General features: G+C 39.4%; 1 protein-coding gene across 1 annotated transcript; it reads left to right on the top strand.

The window, feature by feature from the left end:
* Window positions 1–225: 225 nt before the first annotated feature.
* ARHGEF12 (Rho guanine nucleotide exchange factor (GEF) 12) lies at window positions 226–25,471 on the top strand (the record flags this gene model as incomplete). The annotated part of the gene is made up of 27 exons (XM_009572641.1): window positions 226–324; window positions 901–943; window positions 1,354–1,459; window positions 2,232–2,369; window positions 2,866–2,898; window positions 3,650–3,764; window positions 4,879–4,984; window positions 5,217–5,429; window positions 5,889–6,018; window positions 6,327–6,362; window positions 6,993–7,147; window positions 7,823–7,969; window positions 8,748–8,833; window positions 10,298–10,423; window positions 11,232–11,346; window positions 13,945–14,045; window positions 14,295–14,372; window positions 15,915–15,990; window positions 16,397–16,564; window positions 17,078–17,165; window positions 18,095–18,184; window positions 18,339–18,415; window positions 18,811–19,038; window positions 20,883–21,368; window positions 23,303–23,616; window positions 24,408–24,480; window positions 25,102–25,471. Coding segments are annotated over 27 exons (3,438 nt in total), but the record flags the coding sequence as incomplete, so codon positions are not given.
* Between the last annotated feature and the right edge of the window lie 1,942 nt (window positions 25,472–27,413).

Below are 27,413 nucleotides of genomic sequence, written 5' to 3'. Positions count from 1 at the left end.
CGCCCCCGCCAATCCCCTCCCCCTGCCCCCTTTCCCTTCTCTGCTGATTACCATAGCAGCCTAGTTGAGGTTACCTGAGCAATGTAGATGGCTGAAGGTAGCTAGGAAGAGTTTCAATCCAGCAATGCTGAATTCCTTGAAATATTTGAAAGCAAACTTGGAGTTACGCGTGTTACAAGAATTCTCATGGTATCGCTTAATTTCTTCCCCTCCTATTTCCCACAGTTGTGCTACCTTTACACAGACTTGTACAAGCAGACCAACTCCAAAGAGACTCGGCGTGTCTTCCTTGAGTTTTACCAGTTCTTCTTGGACCGAGCTGCAGTAGGTTCCAGTCCTTTCTCTCATTTTCAAGCATATCTAGCAAGTTGACTTTTACCTTTCTCCACTCTCCTGAACTGGAAAAAACTGAGGAGTTATTTAAGTCCAAAATAAAAAGTTTTTTTGTTTAAATGTTACCAGTGAATATAGCAAAATCAATGGTACATAGCCTCAGATGCCTGATAACTCAATAACTCACAGGGAATGCATTGTCTGATAGGCAAAATAATTTTGTGATATGTAAGCAAGCTCTAGCTGGTATACATTGCCTTTTAGTTAATAATTGCTGCATATATTGATGTGGCTCTTGCAAGGATTGGGAAATTTTATGTGTCTGTTGGAAAGCTTGAGAAACTTCTTCACTATCATGAATTGGACTACCAAATGGTGTAGCAGAGGCTAGTACTACTAGATGAAATAATCCTTGTGTAATATAATGTATATTCAGGATGGGAGTCTTCACCTTAATACCTTCAGGTGTTCAGGTTGTATGATTTCAGCTTGTATGTTTTGTACTGTGCATTTTATTGGGGTGGTGTTTGTTGTGTGCGTTCTCCCAGTCTTTCTTTTCTTTTGCAGAATCTAAAAGTTCCAGTTCCAGATGAAATCTCCTTAGAACTAGGTAGGGTGCTCTTGCCTCGGGTATCTATTTTTCCAGTTTCTACTGTCTGAGGCAGTCCAAGCAAGTTTCTGAAATGCAGTTAGGATTACTCCAAACATACGGTGTCGTGTGTTACAGGGAGAGACAAATAAATACTACTTATGTTTCTTGGGGAGAGCATAATGCGTGCTCTGATACATGCGTAAGTGGTTGGAAGCATTGGCCGTGTTGGCATGTACATTTTTTAGTATGACAGTGGATGTGACCAAAGCTGCTTACACTTAATGGACTGAAGTTCATGTTATCAGCAAGTGAAAGGCAAAAGGGTACTCTTGGATGGGTTAAAGTATACATGTGACTGTCTTTATTCTAAGGTGGAGAGGACTGTTCTGAAAAGAATAATCTATTAACTTTTCTTTTCTGACTTACAGACAGAAGAAGGCCAGAACTCCTTCCTGAAGAGCTTCATCGCCAGTTTATACAAACTATGCAAGATAAAGTCTGTCCAGAAGTTCAAAGAAATCTGGAAGATTTCAGGTAATAACAGTTATCTCTGTAGTTTTCTTTTAATTTGTACCTGCCCTCAGTCAATATGTCCAATACAGCGGAAGTCGAAACGTGAGGGTCATAGTAATTCATCTTGGACTGAATAGTAAGATACCACTAGAGAGGGCCTCCAGGGTCACCCTGTGACCAATCCTTGAATGTTTTTTGACACTGTGTTGCAAGTCATCAATTGCAATATCAATTTTAGAGGTTGGATTCTTCATTCCTTGAAGCTATTTGAGGCAATTTCAGAATATTGTTACTTAGGTGATGTTATATGAATCCTTCTTACTAATTGTGTTTATAATCAGCTTATATCTTTTTTTTTCCCCCTCCTTTTTTCCTTCCCGCTCCCCTTTGGGCATGGAATAATCCACTTTAGAAAGCTGTGATGGTCATATAGTAGAATTTGATAATTAACATACTTTACTAAGACAAGTGTCCAATAATGGACTTCATACCTAAAAATGTCTCAATTCAAGTATATGCTTCAAAGATACAGCCTGGGATGCTGCAAAAAGAGTAACTACTTTTTCTTGACCCTTGCAATGGCTGCCTCTTGATAAATATCATACAACTTTATCCCTCTGAAGGCTGTCTTAGCTAGGTTTTACAGTGAGTGCAAATGTTATGGAGAAATGTCATGACTTCTCCATTTTCATACAGAAAACCTGTTTGACATTTTGAACGTCAAGAGGTTGCTTTTCCTTGTTACAGGTCAGTATTCAATTTCAAGTGATGCTTCCCTCTCCCAATTTTTCAGGCAGAAACGTAGTATGGGATTGACCCTGGCAGAAGGAGAGCTAACCAAGCTGGATGCAGAAAGAGTTCGTGACCGGAATGCAGTGGAGAAGGAAAGAGCATGTGCAGAACAGATTATTGCTAAAATTGAGGAAGTGTTGTGAGTAACAGCAAGTATAATTGTGGGGGTAAAAAAGGTTCTACCCTGAACCTGACAACAGCAGAGCAGAGGAACTAGGAACTAGAAGCAATTTGACATCACTACATTTACATTGCTTCCTGTTTGCTATCAACGTATGTTTGAGTGATGATAACCAGAAGTAAGCTAATAGGTAAAGTCCGTACATGTTTTCAAGGAGGCTACTATTCAAATAGCAGAGGAAATGCTTCCATTGTCAGCTTGTGCGTTATTAGATCAGAATCCTTTTTTTGGGTTATAGAAACCTATAGCTTCAGAGCTCATTTTTTCTTCTAATGTGTGCTGAATCCAATTTTTCCAGCTGAACCTTCATTTTTGTTTACTCCCCGCCCCTGGCACTCCCTGGGACTTTCTAACATTCTAAAGGACACTTTGAACGCAACTGCTGATGCTCTGGGTGGATGTGACTGGGTGTCAATTGATTTTTTGAGTTTCGTTTTTAAATTCTTGTTTTTAGGATGACATCTCAGCCTTTGGAAGAAGATAAGAGGTAATGGAAGTTGTGTGGGCTTAGTCTGTGAAGTAAGAACCTCACTGCTGGCTCTGTGTTTTGCTGAGCAGAACAAGACAGCCCTCTGCTGGCTGTAGCCACAAACTCTCATTTTCTAAATCCCCTGGCATAATTAATTTGAATTCAGAGCATCAACCTCTTGCTCTCAACCTCTTCTTATTCTGAAGTTTGTTGCCTTTGTTTCAGATCTGAAAAAGTTACTGTCGCTGAGAGTTCATGTTTCTTTTGGTTTTGTTTTGTAGCTGTTTCAATCTGGTCTAACATTTATTTTCTGTATGTGCCTTGCCTTGTTCAGTTTGCATGTATACAGCTGTCTGGGTAGACTTTACTATACTCTTTACAGCAACCATACCTCTTACTGTTGCTTATTTTTACCATAACTCAAAACTACAATGTGACTTCAAATATGTATTTAGTACATTATTTTAGGACCTTCTGTGTAATTCTCAAAATTTCATTTTTACTTCCTAGGCTGGTATGCCTTTTATATACTCCATCTTTTGTTTACAAGAGGAAAAATTCTGATATTGGCTGAGTCTTTCCCATTGCCTGTGATAGTTTGTTTCATATTTAAAAAAAAAACAGATGCCAAGTTCTTTTAATCTAAAAATGATTAATTTCTCAATAGAACCTTTGCATGTGACCTTTTTCATTTTCTTGACAAAATGTGTTTTCCCCAATACATTTCTCCTTATCCTCCATCTTCTTTTTTTTGGTATATACTTGGCAGTTCCACAATGCAGTATGTGATTCTTACTTACATGAAACACCTGGGAGTCAAAGTTAAAGAACCTCGGAACCTGGAGCAGAAGCGTGGCCGTATTGGTTTCTTGCCAAAGATAAAGGTAGTAGTGTTGTGGCCAGAGTGCATTTGTTTAAAGCTGCCCGGCATGGGTGCTTCGTTAGAATTCAAAATCCACTTTTGCATGACACATTAGAAGTTGGTATGATTTTACAGTCTTCATTGCTACATCAAGAGGATCTGGGATTACTGAGCTGCACAGAAAACCTAGCAGTTGAAATTGGGTTCTACTTACGTTTTCAGACACGTGAATTAGAAATGAATCGCCTTCTTTCTTCCTTTTTCTGTACGCCTAATTCTAACTGCTTGTTTTTCACAGTTCTAGCCTTATTAAAACTGTGTGTGTGAGATGTTTCATATAATACAACCTTGAATCACTTGAGGATTTCATTAAGGCTAATCAGGCTGTTGGCCTGTATACTTTTACTTTTCTTCTTGAGAAACTTGCCAAAAACTCATGCTGCATGATGCAGGAAAGCTACTCTTCCTGCCACCCACACTTTCCCAGTTATAGAATTAATTTTTCCACCAAAACTCCATCTCTGTGGGTGTGTTCAGTCGTCTCCCACAGTATGGAGGTGTATCTGGTCACAGTAGCTACTTACTTTCATCAGGATTCCAGCTTCCTTTGAAATGTTAAGACTGTTATGAGCAGTTCTGCACTGACAGTGCGAAAAGGTTAGATCGAGTGCTTGCAACCTTTCTGAAGTGGTAAGATAAGTTGTATTTCTCTGTCCCAGATTAGAGTCTGTATGCTTGTGGAGGTTTGGAGTCACAAGATGTTGTGCCTTAGAGAAACAAGGTGCTACTGGCCGCTGTAAAATTGGTCTCTTACCCTAGGGAGGAGAGTGGTTTCTAGCTCCTGCTAAGTTAAAAATGGGGTGTGTGAGTTTTTTTGCTTATAACAGATATATCACTTAAGACACTGTGGCTCCCTGCTGCTAACCTTGTTAGACACCACTCATACTCTGTCCGTAGGCAGTCTTTGCCTCTGATGCTGTAGGATCTTGACCTCTCAATAACTTGTTAGAAATAAAATTCTTTTGTACCAAACTCCTGCAGTTTTAAAGAATTAGTCAATATCTCAGTAAATAACTGAATTTGAAGAAATGAGTGATCTGTTTGCTTTGCTTTTCGTTGTTGTATATTAATTGCAGCAAAGTATCAAGAAAGAGAAAGAAGGAGAGGAAAAAGGAAAGAGAAGAGGCTTTCCTAATATTCTGGGCCCACCAAGGAGACCGAGTCGACATGATAGCAGTGCAAGTATGTCAGACAAGGAAATACATGTTCCCTAACTGTTGGTCTGAAAGCCAGATAAAGTCTGCTGTCTTTTAAAAATCCATACATATGCTAAGAAGACTCAGTAAACTTTTTGTTTTTAAAACATGGTTTTGGAGACATACAAACCTAATTTTGTCCTGAAATGCTTCCTCTCTTCATTGCTGAAAACAGGTAAAAGCTCTTTCAGCAATATAATGGCTCTGTGTTTCTTTAGTTGGCAGAGCCATGGAAATGCAGAAGCCCCGCCATCCAAAGCACTTACCTGCAGCATCTTCTGTTAGCCCAGAGCCACCAGATTCTAGCAAGATGCGCCAGAGTGGATCCTCCAGTGATGGAACAGATGCGCCATACCCACCTGCCAACCCAATGTCTCCTTTGGCAATGGGTCCCTTTTCCTCTCCAGAGGGAAGCAAGGACAGCGAAACAGGTAGGATGATACTACCAGAGAGGAATGATTAAAGATTGCGTTGTGAACGGGATATGCAAAGCACAGTTCTGATGCAACAAATTTGACAAATTAGGAAATGTTTTTATATCATTAGACACGATCTTCCTTGTCTTAGTCATCTTTTCTGCCTTAGTCTCTGGTTCAAATTAGGAAATCTTATCATGGCCAGAAATTGTTGTTCAGTGGGTTCTATTACTGTCACATTGGATCATCTAACAGGAAAAAAACCAGTCTCAGGTGCCTGCTTTTGTACGCACAAGTCAGTGTCATCTGGAAACGTTTCTCACTGGGATTTTTCCTACCAACCTAGGAATTCAGTTCCTCCAGCTCTAAGCTGAAATGAGGCTGTGAATCAAGAGACTATGAAGAGGCTGTAAGTTCTCTAATGTACTCTAATTTGGTACGGTTCTTGACGTTTCGTACTTATTCTCTGTTTAGGTTTGAAGCAGACTGGAGAAGCTCCACCTGCTAATGACTGTATAGATGGCACACCCCGCACGCCTAATAATACCTTTGAATTCCCATCTCCTTTGGAAAACTTGCAGGAGGAGGAGGGAGAATCAGAGAGGTAACTATGGTGCCCTGGTTGCTTGAGCCTTGGAAGAGAGTCGATGTGACAACGGCTGTTGGATCTTAGTCCATAAAACTATTAGTGATAACATTTGTATTGAATATTATTGGTAGAAGTAGGAAATGCTGGTCTGTGTCTGCTACTGTGGTAGTACTAGAAAACTATATATCAGGAGGGTGAGGCTGACAGATGGACAAAAAGTTCTAGTTAGGAGATTAGGCCTTTACTCTGAAGTTATGCTGAATGTCAGAGTGGGGTGAAAGTCTTGCATGAGCTTCCCTAATAATTTCTTTTGTTCTTTGCAGAATGGTTGACATGGGAACACCAAAGCCTTTTCGCAAGTGAGTATGCTTATAAAGGTTTGAACTTCACTGAATTTGTTTAGATTTTAATAGGTTATGAAGTAGAACGCAGTAGTGTTCACTGATCTGAGCCAGTACAATTGTCTGCGTGATCTTTCCTTTTCTTAAATAACGCATATATGAAATGAGACACTGGCATCCGTATATAGGACGGGTGGAGTGAATCGTATGCAGATAAGCCCTTTGATCTATGAGTGAAATACAGTGATTGTTGTATCTACTGATTTGAATTGATGGGTTAGATTTCTACATTTTCTTTTTAAATCTCTGTATTGCTGTTAGCTCTGTATCTTCAGATAGATGGAGGAAAGAAATTGTAACCTGCCCTTTCACCGACTTGATATTTGACTTCAAGCAAATTATTTTATCTGTATCATTAAAAGGAGGGTTATGGAAATACTGTAAGAACAGATATTCACTCTTAGTTGTTCTGTAAAGGGCAAAATTAGAAAATGTGCCTATAGATTCAGACATCTGTCAGCCTCCAGCTGTTATGGAGAGCATATTCATAATGCTTTACAACTGATATATATACTTAGATTTTTCTCTTCTTTCTTCCTTACAACTATGCCTAAAATGGGAAGTATCTGACATATTTTTTCATTTTAGGATGGACAGTGTTGGTTTCGCAGATGTACAAAGTGAAGATGAGCTATATGATTTTGACATGGACATGGACCCTCCCAACTGGCAGCAACTTGTGAGCCGTGAAGTGTTGATGGGGCTGAAACCGTATGAAATCAAGCGCCAGGAAGTGATTAATGGTGAGATGGATATTTTTTCCTAGCTCACCAAGCACAAAGTTGAAACCTGTCCTCTGGAGCTCTGAAGTTCTTAAATTTTAAAACTAAGTCTTTCTTCACTGATCTGCTCAAAGTGGTGGCCATCTATTGCTTCTGGTTTGCAGAGTTTGTGTGTATGAAACAACTTCTTGTTACTGAAAAATATCCTCAGATGAGACTGATCCAGTCCTTAGAAAAGAAATAAACAATATTAAGTGGTTTTACACTGAAAGGCCAGTTTGCAATATCATGTTCTATAAAAGAAAGCAAGAGGCACTGTCTAGACCGTTGGAAAGCACATGATACAAATGGAAAGCTACTACCAAACTTCATCTTCAAAGCTTCGTTTCAATTTCAGGTCTTGCAATCCTGCAGAACACTCTGTGTGGCTATATGAGCTGCTAAGAGCTCACTGTTTGTTTGGGGTAAATTATGAGTCACGAATCAATTGGTTTCTGTGTTCTTTCAAACATGGAAGTATAGTGGAGCATGGCTCCATTTTGGAGCAAGCTGGAATATGGACCAGCAAGGGAAGTGTTGGTGAGGGAGACTTTTCTAAGTTCATACATCTGACTTCTGTTTGCTTCACATTTGGATCCACGTTGCCACACCTCTTTAAGTAGGTAGTTACAATCCTGCTTTTCCCTCTCTCTTCAGAATTGTTTTACACTGAGAGAGCTCATGTCCGCACGCTGAAGGTTCTGCATAATGTCTTCTACCAGCGAGTCACCCGGGAAGGGATCCTGAACTCCAGTGACAAACGGAAAATCTTTTCAAATCTGGAGGATATCCTTGGGCTTCATGGTAAGAGCAGCTGAGATGCCTTTCAGCTTTGCATTCTCAGCTGGAATTCTGGATACAAATATCTGAAAAATTTAAGCAAGTTGACCCTGAATCAAGAGGCAACCTCATACAACACTTCAGATGAAAAAGAATACTACAGCTGTTCTTCCTTTTGCACACAGTTTTTCTATTTCTGATTTACAAAGATATTTTGATAAAAAATGGATGTGTCCAGTGTTTCAGATACTTGCTTTTTCTTATCTGTGTACACAGACTCTTTTGTGCTGATTCATGCTTTGATAAAAGGAGCAATGCTTTGATGAATGGTCTTTATGGGTCAATGTTCAAAACGTTACAACTGTTGTTGAAGAGAATATGAAAACAAATTTGAAAAGATTTGATGTCCTGCAGGTGGTTTTGATGGGCAGCCCTTCCTAATTGTTTAGAGAAAGGACAGTTCAAATGAATTCAAAGAATCAGAATGTCAGCTCTGCCACTGAATAATCAGTTGTATAATTTTATGCAGATGGCTTAAAAGATAAAGATAAGACTGGAAAGGTTCTTAGGGGTCATGTGAAGACAGGTGAGGCAGAAGTGCAAGGGAGTTATATAACATTTTCTTAGATATTCTGCTAAATTTATTATGTTGCAGGACACTTTTCATTTTTTTTTTTTAATTTAATTGAAATTATTGCAAATCTAGTCTGTTCCTAGAATAGCTTTTATTTTAAAATAAATGCTGAAAATTAAGCAAACAATTTGAGCAGTATTAATAAAATTTACTTTTTTTTTTTTAAAGTTGCTTTGAATGATCAGATGAAAGCTGTCCGAAAAAGGAACGAGACTTCTGTTATTGACCAAATTGGGGAAGACTTGCTTTCCTGGGTAAACCCTTTTTTGCTTTCTTGTACTTGAAAATAATGCTTCATAGAATGACAAACAGAGTCAGAGGTTAGTGAAGGTAATTCCCAGCTAATAGGAACTGAAGTTCTTAGAGTTGTCATTTCTATGGACACAACACAGAGCTAGAGAATGAGGGATGAAGGAAAGCAAGAAGAATTCATAGGATTTTCATTTGGCTAGAGATAAGAGTAAGTTAAGGAAGAAAAAATAATTTTGTTACGGTGTGTGGGTAGAGTAGAAAGGTAGTTTTGGAGACAAAGTTGAGAGTAGGATTTTGAAAAATGTAATAGCACAATTTATTTCAGTAACAGTGAAATACAAGTCTTGTGTTGCCTGTGGTGCAGTTAAAAGATAGTTAAAAATACTGGTTTCCAATCCTAGAATATACATAGCTGAACCTTTTCAAATTTATAGCACTGTTGCAGGCTTCCTTTCTGAGATCCAAATGACAGGAGCAGAAGTGATGTAGATTCTGTAAAAAAAAAAAATTCTCTCTCAGGAATCTCCCAGTTTGTTGTTTGTTTTCAAGCCTACTTAATTCAGAATTCAAGATTGATCTGCTTATTCTTTTCAGCTCTTCATGCAGAAGTGTCTTGTGGTGGTTTTTTTTGTATTCCACTATTTGTCTAGTATTCCAGAAAAAAAAGAAGAAAATGAAAATCAGATGTGGCTGGTAAAGAAACACCTCCAACCCTTTCAGTTCTCCTGTGTATTATGAAAAGCAAGAAAATACTTGCTAGAGCAAGCTAGACCTTAAGCTAATAGTTATATGCCCTTGCGTAGTGTTCTGGCTAAGTGGCTATCTTCAAATCAGGATCTCATTCTCCAGAGTGAGTATTTTCAGGAGTTACTACGCTGCATCACAGGCTGGGTAGCAGGAATAGGAAGAGTTGCAGTTGCAGTGACAGATTAACCATCTGTCATCTGCGGCACATTTCTCAGCCCTGCTCATGGCTATCGTTTCGCCTGGCCATGTCTTTTTAATACTTTTGCTTAGGAAATAAGATGTTATGTTATATTCTTGTGTTTAAGCATGGGTGTCCCTGAGAAACAAGATAACCTTTGGTCTTGGCTTTGCTGACCAACAGTCTGGTAAATAATCCCTTGTCATTCATCTGAGTGCAGTTTTTTCTGCTCTCCTTATGGCTGACAGTAGAGACATGGCACTGTATTCTCTCTCTGAATCAGCAGTGCATTTATGGAAAGGATTGGATGTGCTAGGGCTGGAGACAGGAGAACTGTAGAGTTTGAGATGTAAAGGGGTTCCTCAGTAGACTGGGAAGACAAGGCCTTAAAAACAGGATGGAAATTACTTCTCATATTTTGCCAGTAATTCCTTTCTTCCCTGACGAGACCAGTTCTGCTACATGGCTATATGTCTGTTGAAAGTGGCACATGCTGAACTTGAGTCTGTCTAAATTTGGCTTTCTTGGCTTTCTGGCACAGTTTAGTGGACCAGCAGAGGAGAAGCTGAAACATGCAACTGCCACTTTCTGCAGTAACCAGCCCTTTGCTCTAGAGGTCATCAAGTCACGCCAGAAGAAGGACTCTCGCTTTCAGACTTTTGTGCAGGTGAATTTTATACAAGGGTTTGAGTTGCCTGAGGATGTGGCTGGTGGCCAGCATAGCGTAATGAATGGTTGTAGATAAAGTTATTGTAATTAATGACTTCATGTCTAACATTGTCTTCAGATTGGGATCATTTCCAATACTGTATTTATCTCTGCTAATAATTTCTGGAAGGAGGAACCTTTAATTCTGGGCAACACAGAATGTTCTGATAGAACGCAGGAAAGCACATGCTCTCCCAGGCAGGAGATGGCATCTCACTTGAGGTGGCTGTTTCCCAAGGATGAGTACTTCTTGGGGAAAACTGCTTATAGTAGTGCAGTTTTGATGCATGCCACAGGCAGAAGACAGATGATACATATCTATTCTGCCTGCCAGGAAAGGGGCTTGAATATATGTGGCATTTGGAGGAGAGAACATTATCTTCATTACCACAGGCTGGGAAGAACTCTGGTAATACAAGGGTTGAGGTTACGTTGAAAAATGTACTGTAGTTTTGCTATAGCGTGAAAGCCTAAACTGATGTCTTCCCTGTATGGCAGTGACTGAGATTGATTGGAGATGGTACCAGGCCTCTGTGAAGTAATGAGGGAAGGAAGCCGCTGCTTTTGTGATGAGCCTTTCCTATATGTAATTGCAAATGGAGAGGGGGTGTGTTGTCTGAATGATAGATCTTGGCATTTCTTGTCTTGTATTTAATTACTGGAAAGTAAAGTAATAGACATTTATGTGGTGAATAGATGTTACACGTTCAGGTAATTATAGTCTTAATAAAAATGACAAATGTAGTTATTGTGCTGTTTAATTTTAGGATGCTGAGAGTAATCCACTGTGTCGCCGGTTGCAGCTGAAGGATATCATTCCCACAGAGATGCAGAGGTTGACTAAGTACCCCCTTCTGCTAGATAACATTGCTAAGTACACAGGTAAAGCCTTTCCACTAGAGCTTGTGCATGCATCTCTGCAGGTTTTCTAGGCAAATGTGATTCCAAAGCATGTGTTGAATAACAGTTCAATTCTATGGGTCACCATCTGTTTTCATTGTGACCTCCCTCCTGCCTTCCACAAAGGAGGGCAGGTTAAAAAAAAAAAAAAATCTCGTCTTTGTTTCTAAATTAAATTCATTTTCCTTCTTAGGAAAAAACCAGGAAATTCAATGTGAAATAAGTGAATGACAGTCTGCATTGGGTTGTAGTGTATGTAGAGTGCGATTATAATCATTTAAATGTAGTTTTAAAAAGTTAGGGGAGGAGAATGCTGAAGTTTTGAAGATAAACCAAACCGCTCTGCTTATGAAAGTTACAGGCAAAACAACTTAATTTACTATTAGCTTTTGAAGAAGGAAACCAGGAAACCTGTCTCCTCTCCACCCTCCAGTTCCTAGCCTGTTTCTTAGTTTTACACTATTACTGTTGTTAACGGTTTTTTATAATTATGATAACTAAACAGAAGTGAAGAAAATATTTTCTCTGCACCCTTATATTTCTAATTGTATAAGAGTATGTGATAATGTCAATAGCTGGAATTACATTCAGAAGAAAAAGAAACACAGGAAAAAGAGCGGGTATTGTGTAACTCTTCCTTTTTACATGCTCTTAGCAACCAAAACTTTAGGAATTTACTGAGAGGCAAGTTGCATTTGTGCTCTTGTTCTGAATAACCATTAGCATGCCTGTTCTTTCTGTAATTTTCTAGATATATTCCTTTCTACAGTCTTGAATAAGGAAATAACTAGAAAGAATTCAGCCGCTAAAGAGGATATTCTATTTGTTTCAATAAATTGGTTTTCAATAATAAATATGCTCTGATAAAGATTTTTTCCTTGAATTCAGGACATTAAGATAGCTAAATCAAACTATTAAGAGAAAACACATTTAAGCGAATTCTAATTTCCATGTAGATGCATTTGAGAGAGAAAAAGAGTAAGATCTCCAATAACAGAAAACCCTAATCGTCCATTACTAACATAAAAATGCAAAGAATGAAGAATCTAATAAAAACCTATCAAGTTATGCCATTGCTTAAACAAGCTTGGATAGGCAGGGCATACTTCTGAGTAAGGAAGAAAAAAGGGAAGTATTACAGAATCTAAGTAAAAATCATGTAGTGTCATGTAGTGTTAAGGCTTATGGCAAATCAACATGTTTCTTTAAGAAGAGAACAAAAAGCAGATAATACAGAACAAATTGATTTTTTTTTTTTTTTAAGGTCAAGGTTTTCTTGTTATCAACTAAGGGTGGGTTTTTTTTTTTTTTTTTTTAATCAGTCCTCAGTACTATTTGTTCAAAATTCCCAATATCTGGGAAAAATGTGCACTCAGAGTGCAATCTGACCTACACCCCTAAAGTCTGATCTAAAACAAGCTTCATATAAAAATCTTGGATGTTATCAATACAATGTCAACTAAGAATTTGAAAGAGATTGAACTTGGAAAGAAATACTTTCATACACAAGAGACACCAATAGAATCTTAATCTTCCTCATCTCTTGAATCTCTAAAGCACTACAGAGTGTTTTCATGTTCTTGCATGTTCATCCATGTTCAGCTAGGATGTGTTACATTACACAGAAATATGTTACAATATATATCCAGCATAACAGGCGAAAATATGATTAATAATACCACAGAATGCCTTTTCAGGTTTACTAGCAGATACCTGCTGCAGTGTAATTTCGTTACTCATAAAAAATATACTGCATTTACAAGTTCACTCTAATCATAATTAGGAAAGCATGTAATACTCCATTACCCTTGATGTACTTGTTTATTTGCCTGCTAACTAAATTCTTAATGTAGCTTGTGGTAGTGAGAATTGATGGAGTTCACTTGTGTCTATCTGCGTATGATCAAGTGACATTGACAAAATAACTCTTGTTTGCTCTTGCTGTAATAAAAGACTGTTTTTTATAATCAGGCTGCATGAATGTAGCCAGAGATACTTTTTTCCTAAGCTGTCAAAATAAATGCAGGCTATCTGGATGGAAAAAGTTATTATGTAACACATTTTTTTGATGTTTTGTGTTATGTTTCTTTCTCTGTTTCTCTCTCTTCCAAAATAAATAAATAAAAAGGATTGTGAGAAATGCAGAAGCCAGTAGTCAGTTGCCGAATCCTGGGACTTTGGCTAGCTGGCTGCGTGTGATCTTAAATATCTACCCCAAGACTCTATGATGTACCATGATGGAGTCTTATTAAACTTCATTAGATTTCTCAGAATATTTCTCAGATTGATGTTTGTGGAGTGAATGGTTATCACAAGCCCCTCAAAAAAGGGAGAGTGACAAGTGCTGTGCTGTGTACAGTGATCATCAGAGGCTAGTGTCTTGTGCAGAGCAGAATGGATTCTGTCCTGTCACAAATCTACTTTTGTCATTTCACCTTTGAAATGCAGTGCTTTTGTTGATAGGCTATTCTGAGAATTTAAGTTCTGTTTCTCAAATTTGTGGTCAGCAAACTGCACTAGATTTCTGACTTTTTCAACCTTTATTGGAAAGCATTACTACATTTCCTTTTTCTCTTGCAGAACTGCCTGAAGAGAAAGAGAAAGTGAAGAAAGCAGCAGATCATTGTCGTCAGATCCTTAACCACGTGAACCAGGCTGTCAAAGAGTCTGAGAACAAGCAGGTAGGAGGTGAACGGAGTGAGCATCAAGGGTTGGGGAAAAGAGGGTTAAAGGGCAACAAGATGTTTAAGGCACCTAGAGTCACCTAGTGACTTTATATTGTGCTTAAAGATGTTTTGCGGCACAGGTATTCTTGTAAGAGGAGGAATCCTGGGCATTTGGGAACGTGTGGAAGTACTCATGATTGCCTGCACTCTGATGCTAGTGAGTTTCGCTAATCAAAGTGACCATCTTCATTGCATTTTCTGCAGCATTTGGAAGATTATCAGCGTCGTCTTGACCTGTCCTACTTGAAGCAGTCTGAGGATCCCATGATGGATGAGTTCAGGGTGAGTGACAACATTGAAGCAATCTCTATGTAAATCGTGATTGCAACCCTGTTATTCAGTTTGTGGCTTTTTCTACTACAGTCTTCTGATGTACCATCAAATGGTCTTTGAAGATAAATATCTCTATACAAAAATTAAAACCATTAGTCTCAGAAATTTGAGTTTTGCTACCTTCCTGAAGATCTCTATGGGTATAATAACTTGGTTTCTTCACATAGAAGTGTTGATGAAGCTTGTAAGTTCTGTGCAACAAATCTTAATGGTCCTCAAGTTAATGCTTTTCTGTATCACAATAAGAGAGAGCTGGTGGACGATAAATCTTATTATGGATATATATCTCGCACGATCATGTCTTAGGTGTGCTGTTGGAATTGGGGAGGCCTCAAAGAGCCATGAGGTGTAGCAATGGAGTTGGCTTTAAAAGAAGAGCTTATACACAGGCTGATATGTATAGGAGATCCACAGGTCAGCCAAATAAAGTCTAAGTCCAGTGCTAAAAGTACTGTGTTCTAGGGCCCTGTAAATTCGTGCAGTTACATTAGTGAAGCTGGTTACTTGCTGTCAACATCCTTGGAGTAGGACTAACTTTATGAAATTTTCATGTTTCAGGGGAATGATGAGCACCAATAGGCACTTGCAACTTGAAACAAATCTTTTCTTTTTTCTTTCACACATGTTCCAAATAGGTAGCTTCTACACAAGGACTCTTCTCCATTTGCTTCTGCACCTTTTCCTCATGATTTAGTACTTTATCCCCAGTTCTTAATTTTTGCCGCTGTCTATTCCTCTGTCTTGTATGGATTCTCTGTTGTTTATTTATCACTTCCCTATCTTCTCCAAAGTCAGTGTGTATCCAAAGAAATTTTTATATGAAGACTCCTCTATAAAACTGTGTCATGTATCCTTCCACAAATAAACTTGCAAGCATTTAGTTAGGAAATGAAGAACTTACTGGCAGTTATGAAATCTTGCTGTCATTGATTGTAGACTCTGCGACTTGGAAGGAATGACTTGTGAAAATTGTCACTTCTGCTTGCCTGCAGATCTAAATGTCACAAGCACTGAAATGACTGAAGAATCCATTGACATTATAAAGTCCATCAGATCATTGGAATGATTTGTATATCAGTATATCATTTGTAGGCACACTTAACTTGCAAATCAAGTGCTGAAGTGTTAACCAGTTGTAATACTAGAACTCCAAACTTTCGATGGGATATTGGAAAAACTCCTCCTAGAAATCAGATGACATCCTAATGCCTTAGTAGCTTGACTTAGTAGAAAAACTCTCTACCCTGTGGCCCCAACATCTGCAAAAGAGCAGTGAATGAGGAAGAGTGATAACAAACACTTCTCACAAGATTTTGGCTTACAAGCATACCCTAGTCCTGCTACACATTTCTTTTACCAGACTGGGTTTAGCTGCTTGTCTCCAAACTGGAGTGCCCATTCTAGTCTTCCCTCTGACATTCCCATGCTTTACCATTACTTGGTTCCACAGAAATTTCATAGTGCTACTTTTTTTCTTTCCTCTGGTGACAGAACTTGGATCTAACGAAGAGAAAAATGCTTCATGAAGGACCTCTAATTTGGAAGGTTAATCGTGACAAAACTATCGGTGAGTCCTATTCCATCAACTGACTTAGTTGGGTTTGTGTGTGTTTGCTGAGAAGGAAAGAGAAAACATTTCTGCAGTTTCCAATTATGATTCTTACTGCCACCTAAAATAATGCCTGTGTGTTTCTCAGAGCTGATTAAATTATTCTTGTCAATTCTGAAATGTGCTGGAGTATCATTAAGGCCATGCAGGGACACAGCAGTCAGTCATGAGATGATCCAATTCCATCTGTAGCTTTCTGCTGTAGTTTTGATGAGGAAGATTTGCAAGCTTTGCCTAGAATGGCATAGCACTGATTACTGCCTCTGCATGAGTAATCAAAAATGCAGCCTTTTTCTTTCTGCAGGGGTGTGATATAAAACTATGAATCTTTAACTCATTCTGGGTTCTTTTGCACTCTGTGCAGATCTCTATACTCTGCTTCTGGAGGACATTCTGGTGCTGTTGCAGAAACAAGACGATAAACTGGTACTGAAGTGTCACAGTAAAATCTTGGCATCGACAGCTGATAGTAAACACACCTTCAGTCCTGTCATCAAATTGAACACCGTTCTGGTTCGTCAGGTGGCAACAGGTCAGTGTAACCAATTGAGAAAGCAAAAGAGGAAGCCAAAAATGAAGATTAGATCAGTTGAGGATAGATGTTTTTGTCTAGGGTTCCAGAGTAGTACATGGAAAAATGCGTAGGCTTAATTCTTGGTTGTCCAACATCTTGCTTTGTATGTATGAGCTGTTTAACTTCTTTGCATCAGTAATAGGCATGGCTTGAGTTTTAAATAGACGTCTAAATTAAAGTACTCTGGTTGTATTAGATGAAAGGTACTCTAGAAATTATTAGGAGGGAGAAGAGGAGAAATAAATCTGTTTCAAAATGGTTTGGGCAGCAACGGCTCTTTTCTTTCAGGACTAATAGACAAATTTCCCGATGGGGAAAGATCAATGTTTGTATATTATAGTGTTGGAGGGTTTTCTCATGAGCTCTTCTTTCATTGCCTCTGGTTGGGGTTATGCCCAGTTTTAGGAATTTTCAGAAAGCTATGTGGGACAAGGCATCTAGTTAAATTCTTCCTTCCCTGTGTTGCTTCAGATAACAAAGCTTTCTTCGTCATCTCCATGTCAGAAAATGGCGCTCATATTTATGAACTGGTGGCACAGACTGTTTCAGAAAAGAATGTGTAAGTAATTGGTTCAGCTCCATCTGCTGCTTGATTTGTTGTACTTGAGAGATCTTTTACATCTGCTTGCCTGTAGTAACTGTGCAGGTGTCCATGAATTACCTGAGTTTCTCCTCTAAGTTTAGCTGAAAACATAGCTATGTTGGCCTGTGTAGGAAGTATCCAAGGATAGTCTCTCCCAACACACATATGTTAGTGAGCGTATGTGTGTGGATATACACGCATGTGTATGAAAAAAAACACCCCATACATACACTCAGTGCTTCTGTTGTTGTTGCTTGCTGTCTGGCTCACTCCAACCCCTTTTCTGACCTCAAAAATGCTTTTCTTTACCTTTGCAATTCTGGTCTTATGTGACTGACTGCCAGATAAGTAACTGAAATAGTCCTGCATCTTCACGCAGAACTGGTTAGCCTTGCAGACTTTGATACTAGCATCTTAAGCACTCTATTGCATTAATTTGATTCCCTAGCTCAATGCTTTTTTTCCTCTTTGGTAGAAATGCTTTTCTTCTAAAGTATAAGCAGGGCATAGGCTTATTTGTATGATACATAGCAACTGTTCTAGTGTGTCATATATGAAACTCTTCAGTAATATGTGAAATGTTACTTAATGCTTTTGTATGTATTTATATATAAAATAACTGCCTCACCTGACAACTCCTGCTAAGGTCCTGTCATTCATTTCCTTCTGCTGAAGAGTATCCTGGTGAGGTGAACATTATGCTGTGGTGCTTCACTTGTGGCTGCAAGGTATTGCTGAAGAATTGAATGTAACAGAATTAAAAAAAAAAAAAAAGAAAGAAAAAAAGATATTTCTGTTGATAAGAAAAGCAGTAATAATATTAGCTGGATTTAAGAGGTGTTAAATAGAAAAGTATTCATTATGCTTCACATCTTGCATGTTTTTATTTGATGCTTCTACTGCAGATGGCAGGACCTTATCGCTCAGATGGCAGGGACCGTGAAAATGGGGCGTGCCAGAAGAGTGATCCCATTACCACAGTCAGGACCTGGCGAGTAAGTAAAAGTAACAGGAGAAAGAAGGGCTGTTTTTTTTTTTTTTCCAATACCCCTTCTTCTGCTCAAAGATTGCCAGCCAAAGCACGGATTCTCATGCAGCGATTCAGATATATGTAACTAAAAGAAGGTGTTCATTCTTTCCTCCCTGCAGAGAAGAGCGTGAAGAAGAGGAGCAGCAGAAGCTCAAAGAGCAGCATGACATTCCTGCCAGTAGTCTACAAAGTCCAGGTAAAACAGTGGTCCAGGTAAATGGTATCGGTAGATTTGCTACATGGAGTGCAAATGTGTCAAGCCATATTTGGTAAAGCCATATTCCTTGTGGCTTGCGGATCTTTTGGTAGCTTTGACATTTTTCTGGAGAGGAATGATTTCTTTGCAAGTCATGTAGAGAAGTGGTACTGAACCTCTTGGAAACGTACTTCTTACTATTTCCATCTGTTTTATAAATTGCTAGGAAAAATTCTTTTTTTCCCCTGGAAAGAATTGGCCTTTTACCAAGCCCATGTTCAAGAACTGCATTTTTTAGTGTTTTCAGAGATTTCTGTGTAAAGCAGAATTTTCTGCGGTTTATCATCGTATTTGACATAGTTGTGTAACCTGAATGTATGTTTTCTGTTTACTAGATAAAGATTTGGGCCTTGAATCTCCCTTAATACTGAATGCTCAGTCTTCTTCGCCCATCATGTCTGAAAAGTCCAAGGTAGAAAGTCTTCTTGTGTCAGAAAGACAGTTTGATAAAGTGCAGCAGGCAGACCTGACACTTAAAGATTCCTCTGCATGCTATGAACACGCAACCACCAGTTTACCTTCGGTGTCAGAAGGGCAGTGGGCATTGGATGCATTAAGGAACTGTAAGTATCTGTGGGCAGTGTCTGGGGGGATGTGATTTGGAGATGGAAATTCTTAGGTCATCCATCTAAATCAGTGAGCTAAAATAAAATCTAAAGCCCATTTCTATTAAATATCAATTCTCTCTGTGCTGTAGATCACAGCATAGCAAAACAAAATGGATCTGACAGCAAGGAATTCTAAGTTCTGAATTCATATACTGGCCCTTTCTTTGGCTTTAGGCATCTCATTGTTTTTCTGTGTTTTTCTCATGTATAAAATGATGGTGGTAATGAATTGTTACTGTCCATGAAGTGCTTTGATGACAAAATGATACTGCAGAACTTTGTGCAGTGCTGTACAGTGCCATTGCTAGTGAGCAGTTTTTTAAAAGGCAATGCAGTTAGCCTGTGGACTTATTTTCATAGCACTGGAGCAGAATAGGAGAGGTTGCATGAGTTGCAGAATATGATTTTACATTTTTTTTGTAAAATCCTGCAAACAAGATTGGATATATGTGAGCTTGACAAAGTCTACGTTCAGATTTTCTGAGGACTTGGGAGGTGGTTAGGGGACTTGGGCATAATTAGATCAACACTTGTGTGTGTTGAAAAGAAATTTTCCTGATGGACAGATTATTCTGTAAAATTGTTTATATAAGATTTTTAATCACTTCCTCTGTTTTCTGGTATACCTCCTTTCAGAGGAAGAATGCAGGGCTGTGCAACCTACTTGATAAGATCTAGCAGTGCAATTCCTAAATATAACTTCCTAAAATTTGAATGAATTAATTAATCCGTATATCTCTTCTTGGCAACTGTGAAAGGGACACAAAGTCCCTCAATTGTACTTGGAGGGAATAGTCTGTATTGCTTCTCTGTGGGTCATTTGCTTTTAGCAAAATGCAGAGCATTCATATCCTTGGCCCGAATTCCCTCTTCCATCTCTCTGTACAAGTAATGACAGTTCTCTGCAATCTAATAGTTTATCTTGGATCTTTTGATCCACTTATGCTTCTCCTTATAGAATTCAAAGTCCTTTTCTAATTCTGAATGCTGTACAAATGTTCTTGGTACTTGTTTTCAGAGACCAGTGATAAGATAATCTTAGTCTGTGGGGTGTGTAAAGATAGTTTTAGTGACCTAGCACCTCATGACTATTCAGACTTAGAAGAGCAGCCCTCTAACAGCAGCAGTGGGTCACTCGCATTTTGACAAGAGCCTTCCACTTAGATGAGTGACTGTTCTGTTGTATGAAATCATAGTTTATCTTGGGTGTTACATGAGCATTATATGGTGAGAATGAACAGTGTTCTTATGCTCTTGACAGTATCATATTTTTGTTTTGAACAATGTGTCCTTATTATGAAGTGTTTGGTTGGGATAATTTGAGAGCTAAAGGAATGTGGGTTGAAGTTCAAACAAGCATAAATTTGCATGAAATTTTAGGGAAAATGTCTTCAATTTTTTTGATCTGTCATTTCAAAGTTGAGTGGAATATTCGCAATATACTTGTTTCTCAGGTGGGAATCCCCTACTACGGCCATAGTTTTTAGTTCATTTGAGGGAGTGGGTAAAAGCCGGGCACTCATCTGCACTCCAACTCGCTTGCTGGATAATTTCAGTAGATGATTTCTCTGTTTTTCCCTAAGCAAGATGGAACTTGTACTGACATGTTTGCTCTCACTTGTAAGGTAAAAGAGTAAGGCTTCAGACCTTATATATTTCTTTTTATCCCTATTTTTCCTACCAAGAGCAATGAGAGGGATGGCGGCTATGAGACACACCATTTTGAAAGGGTGACCTTTATGTCTAGTTTAATCACTGTTAGGGAGGTTATGGTCTGTGAACGTTATGTCTACTTGCAGTGGGCTTGCTGAAACAATTGTTGGTACAGCAGCTTGGCTTTTCTGAGAAGGGGATTCTTGAAGACCGGCAGCGCTTTCCCAGGTTTAGGACAGTTTCTCAAGAAGCCCAAACGGAGAGTGGAAGTGAGCCTGGACTACAGCACTCTGACAATAACAAATTTCACCAGCCTGGAACAGACAGAATGCTTCCGAGAACCGGAACTAATGAGTCTACAGCTAGTTATGGTCTCCGGACTTCAGCTGAATCGCCAGCTTCAGGGGATGCCATGCAGCTGATAGTGAGAGACCCCAGATCAAGTAGTAACTTAGCAATAGACCGCATGAGTATGAATCTGGAGATCTCAACCACAGAGCTGGAAGGGGTGGGTGCTGATGAAGGTGGGGAGCATTTTTTTGATGCTCGAGAAGCTCACAGTGATGAAAATCCATCTGAAAGTGAACTAATGGAAAGGAAGGAGGAGGAGGATGTGCAAATACGGATCTCAGGTGAGCATATTTCATTCACTCGTTGCATGATAGTCTGTCCAGATTCGGTATTAGGGACTTGAGTTCAGTTTTAAATAGAAGATACTAAAGAAAATAACAGTAGGTTTTGCTCTCTTGCTTAATTGGTGTAGGACATTTAAAGTTAACTCTCAGTCCTTGACAGTCACTTTAGCCCTGAAAAGGGCTGTGCAAACATGTACCTAATGAATTCTCTATTTTATGAAAGGAGAAGCTGAAACACTGTGGGGTTAATACACTGTGACAGACTGTAATTACAAAGGCACAGGCACGATGCAAGCTCTTGATTGCAGTTGCCACTGGACCAATTTATCTCTCAACTGACTGCTAGGACCTGTAGGAAAAACGTTTTCCCTGAACGCAAAGCAATTCCTTAGTCTGTACACACAGAGCCCCCATGACTCATGCTATTTTGTAGATACTGCGTTGGCTTCTCCTGATCAAGCTTCAGAAAAGAAACTTACAGTTTAGCTTTGCACTGTTAATTGTCTCCTGCGACCTTATCCCAGTCTGAAGCTCTTAAAAGCTTGTTGTTGTTGTTATTTCTATTATTATTACTGCATATTTTTATTTTATTGTTGTTGTTATTTCTATTATTATTACTACTTATTACATTTGAAAGAGTGGTCAAGCCTTGGAACAGGCTGCCTAGGGAAGTGGTGGAGTCACCATCCCTGGAAGTATTTCAAAGACGTGTAGATGAGGCGCTTAGGGACATGGTTTAGTGGGCATGGTGGTGTTGGGTTGACGGTTGGACTCGATGATCTTAGAGGTCTTTTCCAACCTTAATGATTTTATGATTCTATGATTCTATATGCTATATTTGGCAGTTACCTGAGCAGCATCTCAAAGTACATCTATGCTAGCCTTCAAGAAGGTTGTAGAACTGTTAACTCAGCAGAAAACTAGCTCTAAGACAGCAGCTGTGAGCACTTTCATGGGACTTCGCGTGCTCTGAGGTTGGAAAGATCTGTGATTTTGATCAGCCGACATGGTGACACTGCACTAAATTTAGCACACAAGTTGAGGTTTATCTCGTGCATGTTGTAGTAAAAGTAGCTACGACTAAGTAGATTCTATATGACCATTAGTCTTGAAATCTCTTATCCATATATATGCTTTTATTTAAAAATTGGAATCTATCAATGTGAGCAAGCCGATTTGTGACTGAATGCTGCCTTCCAAGTACATATTGAAAATCATTTTTCTTTCCCTGAATTACTGAGACATTTTAAATTATTAAAGCTGCGCCAACAACTTGAAGCATCTAATTTATTTGTCACCTCTTACATTGTTTACTTTCTTAACTGTGCGGGGACATCAAAATTAGATTGACCTGGTTTTAGTCAATTCTGCCTCCACATGCTAGCTTTTCTGTAATACTGTAGAGAAATTATTTAATATAATCCTATTGCTAGGGGCAGGTTGTGAAAGCATTTCTATCTATAATTGCTTTATCTTTTAAGATATCATCAGCAAGCTAAATTTTAAAGCTAACCCATCTAAAAGCATCTTCAGTACCTTAGCTAGTTGGTGGAGGTTAGAAATCTAGCAGTCTGATTTGTCAGGTACTATTAGTGTAAGTGCAGGATTTTCAGACACCGTAATACAAACATATATTTTGGAAAAACAGGAAAGTAGGTGATTAGCTCATCTAATCATGTAATTCTCAAACTGCAGTCCAAAAACCAGCCGTGATCTCTGAAGCCCGATTCAGAACCAAATTAGTCTGGTCTGATATAATCACTCTTCTGTGTAGTGTTCATAAATGCTTTTTCTTACCCATTTTAAAATGTCTCAGGAGATGGGCCTTTCACCACTTATCTTTCTTAAAGTCTGGTTATACTGTCTACAGTTCAATGGTTCTTGGTGATTATTGAGCTGGAGGTGTTAGTAAAAAGCTGTTCTCTTAACAGGAAATTATTTGATCCTTGATGGATATGGAACAGTGCAAGAGAGCTCCACAGATGAGGAGGTATCGTCTCTAGTTCTCCAGTGCACTGCAGGTGGCCACACTTCTTTGGACTCTGCACAGCAGCAGCCACTTTCCCCACGGGACACCCAGTCGGATGGAGGAAGCTCCCCGTTTGCTGAGGAGATGATGGCCTCACGCTGGGGGGGAGTGGAAGAGTCCTGCTCATTTGTAGCAAGCCCTCACTTCTCTATAGAGTCGCGTGTGCAGATGATGCAGTATATTCAGAAGATAGAGGATGACCTTGAAAAGTTAAAGGTATACTATGTTTCTATTTGCAGTATCAGGGTTTTCATATTCCTTCGGTTTTGTTTTAGAAAAGAGCTTGAAAATAATTTTGAGGGGGAAGAAAGGCAGCCATGCCTTTTTTTGTCTTTGGTTCTTATCTCTGGAAGCTTTTTGAAGCAGAAACTTTGTGCTGTTTTGCTTGCATTAAGTTGTGGATTACGAGAAGCAAATAGTTCTGCTAGAGCTAGTGGGTGCGTATATTGCTTTCATTTGAATTTGGAGAGATTCCTGAGGGATAGGACAAAACTGAGTCTGCAACAATGGAGTTTTGAAGGGGCCACTGACCTAAGGAATATGAATTCCTGACATAAAAAGACTTACCAAATCTCTTGCATACTGCTGCTAACGTCAAATGAAGGTGCTAAGTTGTGGTAGATCAATAATGAGATTTTTAGCCTCACTATATTCAAAATTATTTTTTTGTATGTGGTGGGGATTCTCTACACATAATAGCCATTGCTGTAGAAGGTTTATAGCATCTTGATGTATGAGATACACTAACATGTTAAGTCAGTAGCCAGCCTTTAATTTAACTGAAATCTGAAAAGAAAGTGGAATATTGCATGCAAATGGAAGGCCTGATAAAGATGCTGGTAAAGGAGTTGAGATCCACTGTAGCAACATGGGTGATTCCAGTCCACTCACATGCAGTGAAACTTCTCTTTTCCCATTTGCAGCCCTCTTTGTTCACTTGGTAATTATAGAAAGAGCCACTTGAGTTTTGGGTTTTCTTTTTTTGTTTGTTTTGTTTTGTTTTTTAGGAGGTTGAGGAAGACTACACCGTTCTCCGACGCCAAGGGCTGGCTGGATCAGCCTCCACAGGAGAGCACTCAGGTATGCAACCACACTGTCTGTAATTGGTAGCATATACCACGTTGGCTTCAGACATTAAACAAAGAGCACAAAGCCAATTACTAATGTTTCACACACACACAAAAAATGTTTCACCTACTTCAGCAGCTCTCACAGGGCTGAGACCATGCTGATTCCAAGAAGGGTCGGTTGAATCCATTGAGACTCACGTGTGCAGAGGAGCTTGTTCCTTCCTCTGAAAAGGTTGTTTGTAAGCTGTCTCACCCCTACCTGCCAAAGACCTACACCTCAGGATGTACAACTTCTCTTTCAAAGAAGGCTACATTGATGTAAAGTCCCAAAGGAAGATTTTTGAACATGTAAAATGATTACAGTCTCTTTTCTTTCTCTGGGGTGTCTCTGGCGCTGTGTAAAATGGTTGCCATGGGTCCCTTTAAATTGGCCTTAGGCATCTTAGATGTGTAATTGCTGGAATTACTAACAAAGGTCTTAAGGTTAAATGGGTGTGCTGTCTCTCACATAACACGCTTTCTGTTCTGGTACTAGTGTTCAGAAACGTTAGGCATTCATCTCTCATTGCAACTCCCCCTCACCACCCTCTTTTTTTTTTTTCTCTCTTTTTTTTTCTCCCCCCTCCTTCAGACAAAAGCTAGTCATGTTTTCAGGAGTGGCTGAAGATTGGATGAAGAGTATCAGGACACAGCACCCGCTGTCTTCCTTGTGGACTCTGAGACAAGAGGGTTTGGACCATCCGAACGTGAACCATACTCTAGCAAAGTGGGCATGGGGTGCTTTTCCTGTGGGGCATCTGCACTATCTTGTCAGTGAGGGAGTGTATTCTATTCTGCTCCTCTCCTTGCTAGCAGAAATTCATTTTTCAGAACAGAAAAACCAAACCAAATGTACAGAGCTTTGGGTGTAGGATATAAAAATGTATTTAGACATTTAAAAAAAAATCAATGTATTTATTTGACTTCATTCCGTGTATCAAAAGCACATTTTAATTTTTTAATCTGCCTTTTTTGTTCTATTTTGATTGGGTAGTGACAGTTCTAGCCCTCTGCATATAGTACACCCTGCCTGCCACTGTTCCTGAACCAAAATTCAGGTCTGAGGGGAGAAGGTTTGCCTATGTGCAAGTGTATCTTTATTTCACTGGACTGGACTCTGCACTCCCTGCTGGCAATCAAACTGCCATGCAAAGAGCTACTTATGAAGGTGTTAGGATGACTTGTGGCTGGAACTATCTGTATTCAACAACTGCATGGGAACTGCTCATGTCACCACATGTGTAACAAGAATTTTCCATGCACTAAATAGCCAGGCACTTGAGACGGGCAAATTTTCTTTTTCCCCTCTCCCATTAGGGGTCTCCTTTTTTGACATGCAAGATTAGACTGGGGAGGAGAAAGATATGTTTAATTTTTTCTTGACTTTGTTGGCTTTGATCATTGTCTCCTTTGTAAAGTGATAAAAATACTTGGACCTGCAGCACTTTTGTAACTCTTCTCTGGATCAAAAAGAAAAAATGCAAACCCAGAAGTGTTTCAAAGATGTGGGGCAGATCTGCCCCTGATTCACTACTGAATGAATAAGGGCTGCCTTTTGAGTTAGCCACAGGTACTGCTGATTATAGGGCCAGTAAGTTTTAGTACCTGAAAGTATGTCTTGCTGAGGGCTTGGGGTGGGTTTTGGGGGTTTTTTGGGGGGGTTGGGTTGGGTTTTGGTTTTTTTTTTGTTTTGTTTTTTTTGTTTTTGTTTTTTTAAAACTGATTTGTGCCAATGTGTTCTCACTGAAACAGAGATGTGCAAAACAAAGGCGGCTGAAACAGCTCTTTAGTACTTCCTTAGGCCTGTTCTAATGGGTTTTGCTGTTGGAATTCCTTCTCGTCTGGGAACAAGATGGTAACTCTCAGGCTACCAGCAGAGCTAACACTGGACAGCCTAAGCTGGCTGTGCCTCTGCTCTGAAGTTGGTCCTAGGACGGGCACTTCCTGCTTGGCATAGGGTGGTTCAAGCTGTCACCGGTATCACAGACACCATGAATACAACTGCTAGTGGAAAGTGTGTAAGGTAGTCTTTTTTGCACTCTCTTCCCAAGTTTTAAACTATTTAATGAACCCAAACTGAACAGCATACCAAATCTGTAAATCCCATTAACACGTCAGAACTGCTATAGCATTGTTTGCATCACAGCACATCATGAAGTGCTAAGAATGTGTCTTTGGTCAGCATAAAGATCATACTCCCTGCTCCTTTAAAAGAAACATTTTCTCTTTAGCTACTGGCAAGAAATCAGATCTGTCCTTTGTCTACTCATACAGGGGAAAAAACAGTTCTTCCCATTAGAAATATGCAAGGGATAAGTTCATGTAAAGATTGACAGAGGTTGAGCAGGGATGATTTTGGGCCTGATGCGAAAGTTGGAGCCATGAGCCCTTATGTAAGAAGGAGTTTGTCTTGTTTTAAGAGCCAATTGCACAAAGTATCATTTTTCACCAGCGGAGCATTACACTGCCAACACAAGCCAAAGTGTTCTCTTCCAGGCTGGCAGGAGCTTCTTCTTCCTTGGGACCCACTAAGTCTTGTCCTGTTGCACCTGTATAAGTATACTGTCAGTATTAGCCGAGCACTTCCATTCTTAGTGGGTGGGATCTCCCCTCCTCACCTTCAGCCATACGGTTCCCTTAGCTATAAACATCTAGACTTCCTCTGATAAGCCCCAAAACTAGAATGCTGCCTCATGCGGATGATCTTTTACCTGATCCTGCCAGAAAGAGAACTGGGCCAGACTTCCTGTTTAAGGCCCTTTCCCCCTTAAATAAAAGGACCCTTGTTCTCCCCCCAGCTCCCCTTCATCAGTTGGCATGATGCTTGCCTAGGTCTACACACTCCAGAAACAGGAGCAGTTATTATGACCTTAGCTGTCTAAAAGCTTTCTAGCAGGCTTCCAT

This window comes from Fulmarus glacialis, unplaced genomic scaffold (genome assembly GCF_000690835.1).
Source record: "Fulmarus glacialis isolate BGI_N327 unplaced genomic scaffold, ASM69083v1 scaffold31842, whole genome shotgun sequence".
In the NCBI taxonomy this organism is placed as follows: Eukaryota; Metazoa; Chordata; class Aves; order Procellariiformes; family Procellariidae; genus Fulmarus; species Fulmarus glacialis.
The sequence above is the reverse complement of the archived record's forward strand: the minus strand, read 5'-3'. Positions and strand labels throughout refer to the sequence as shown.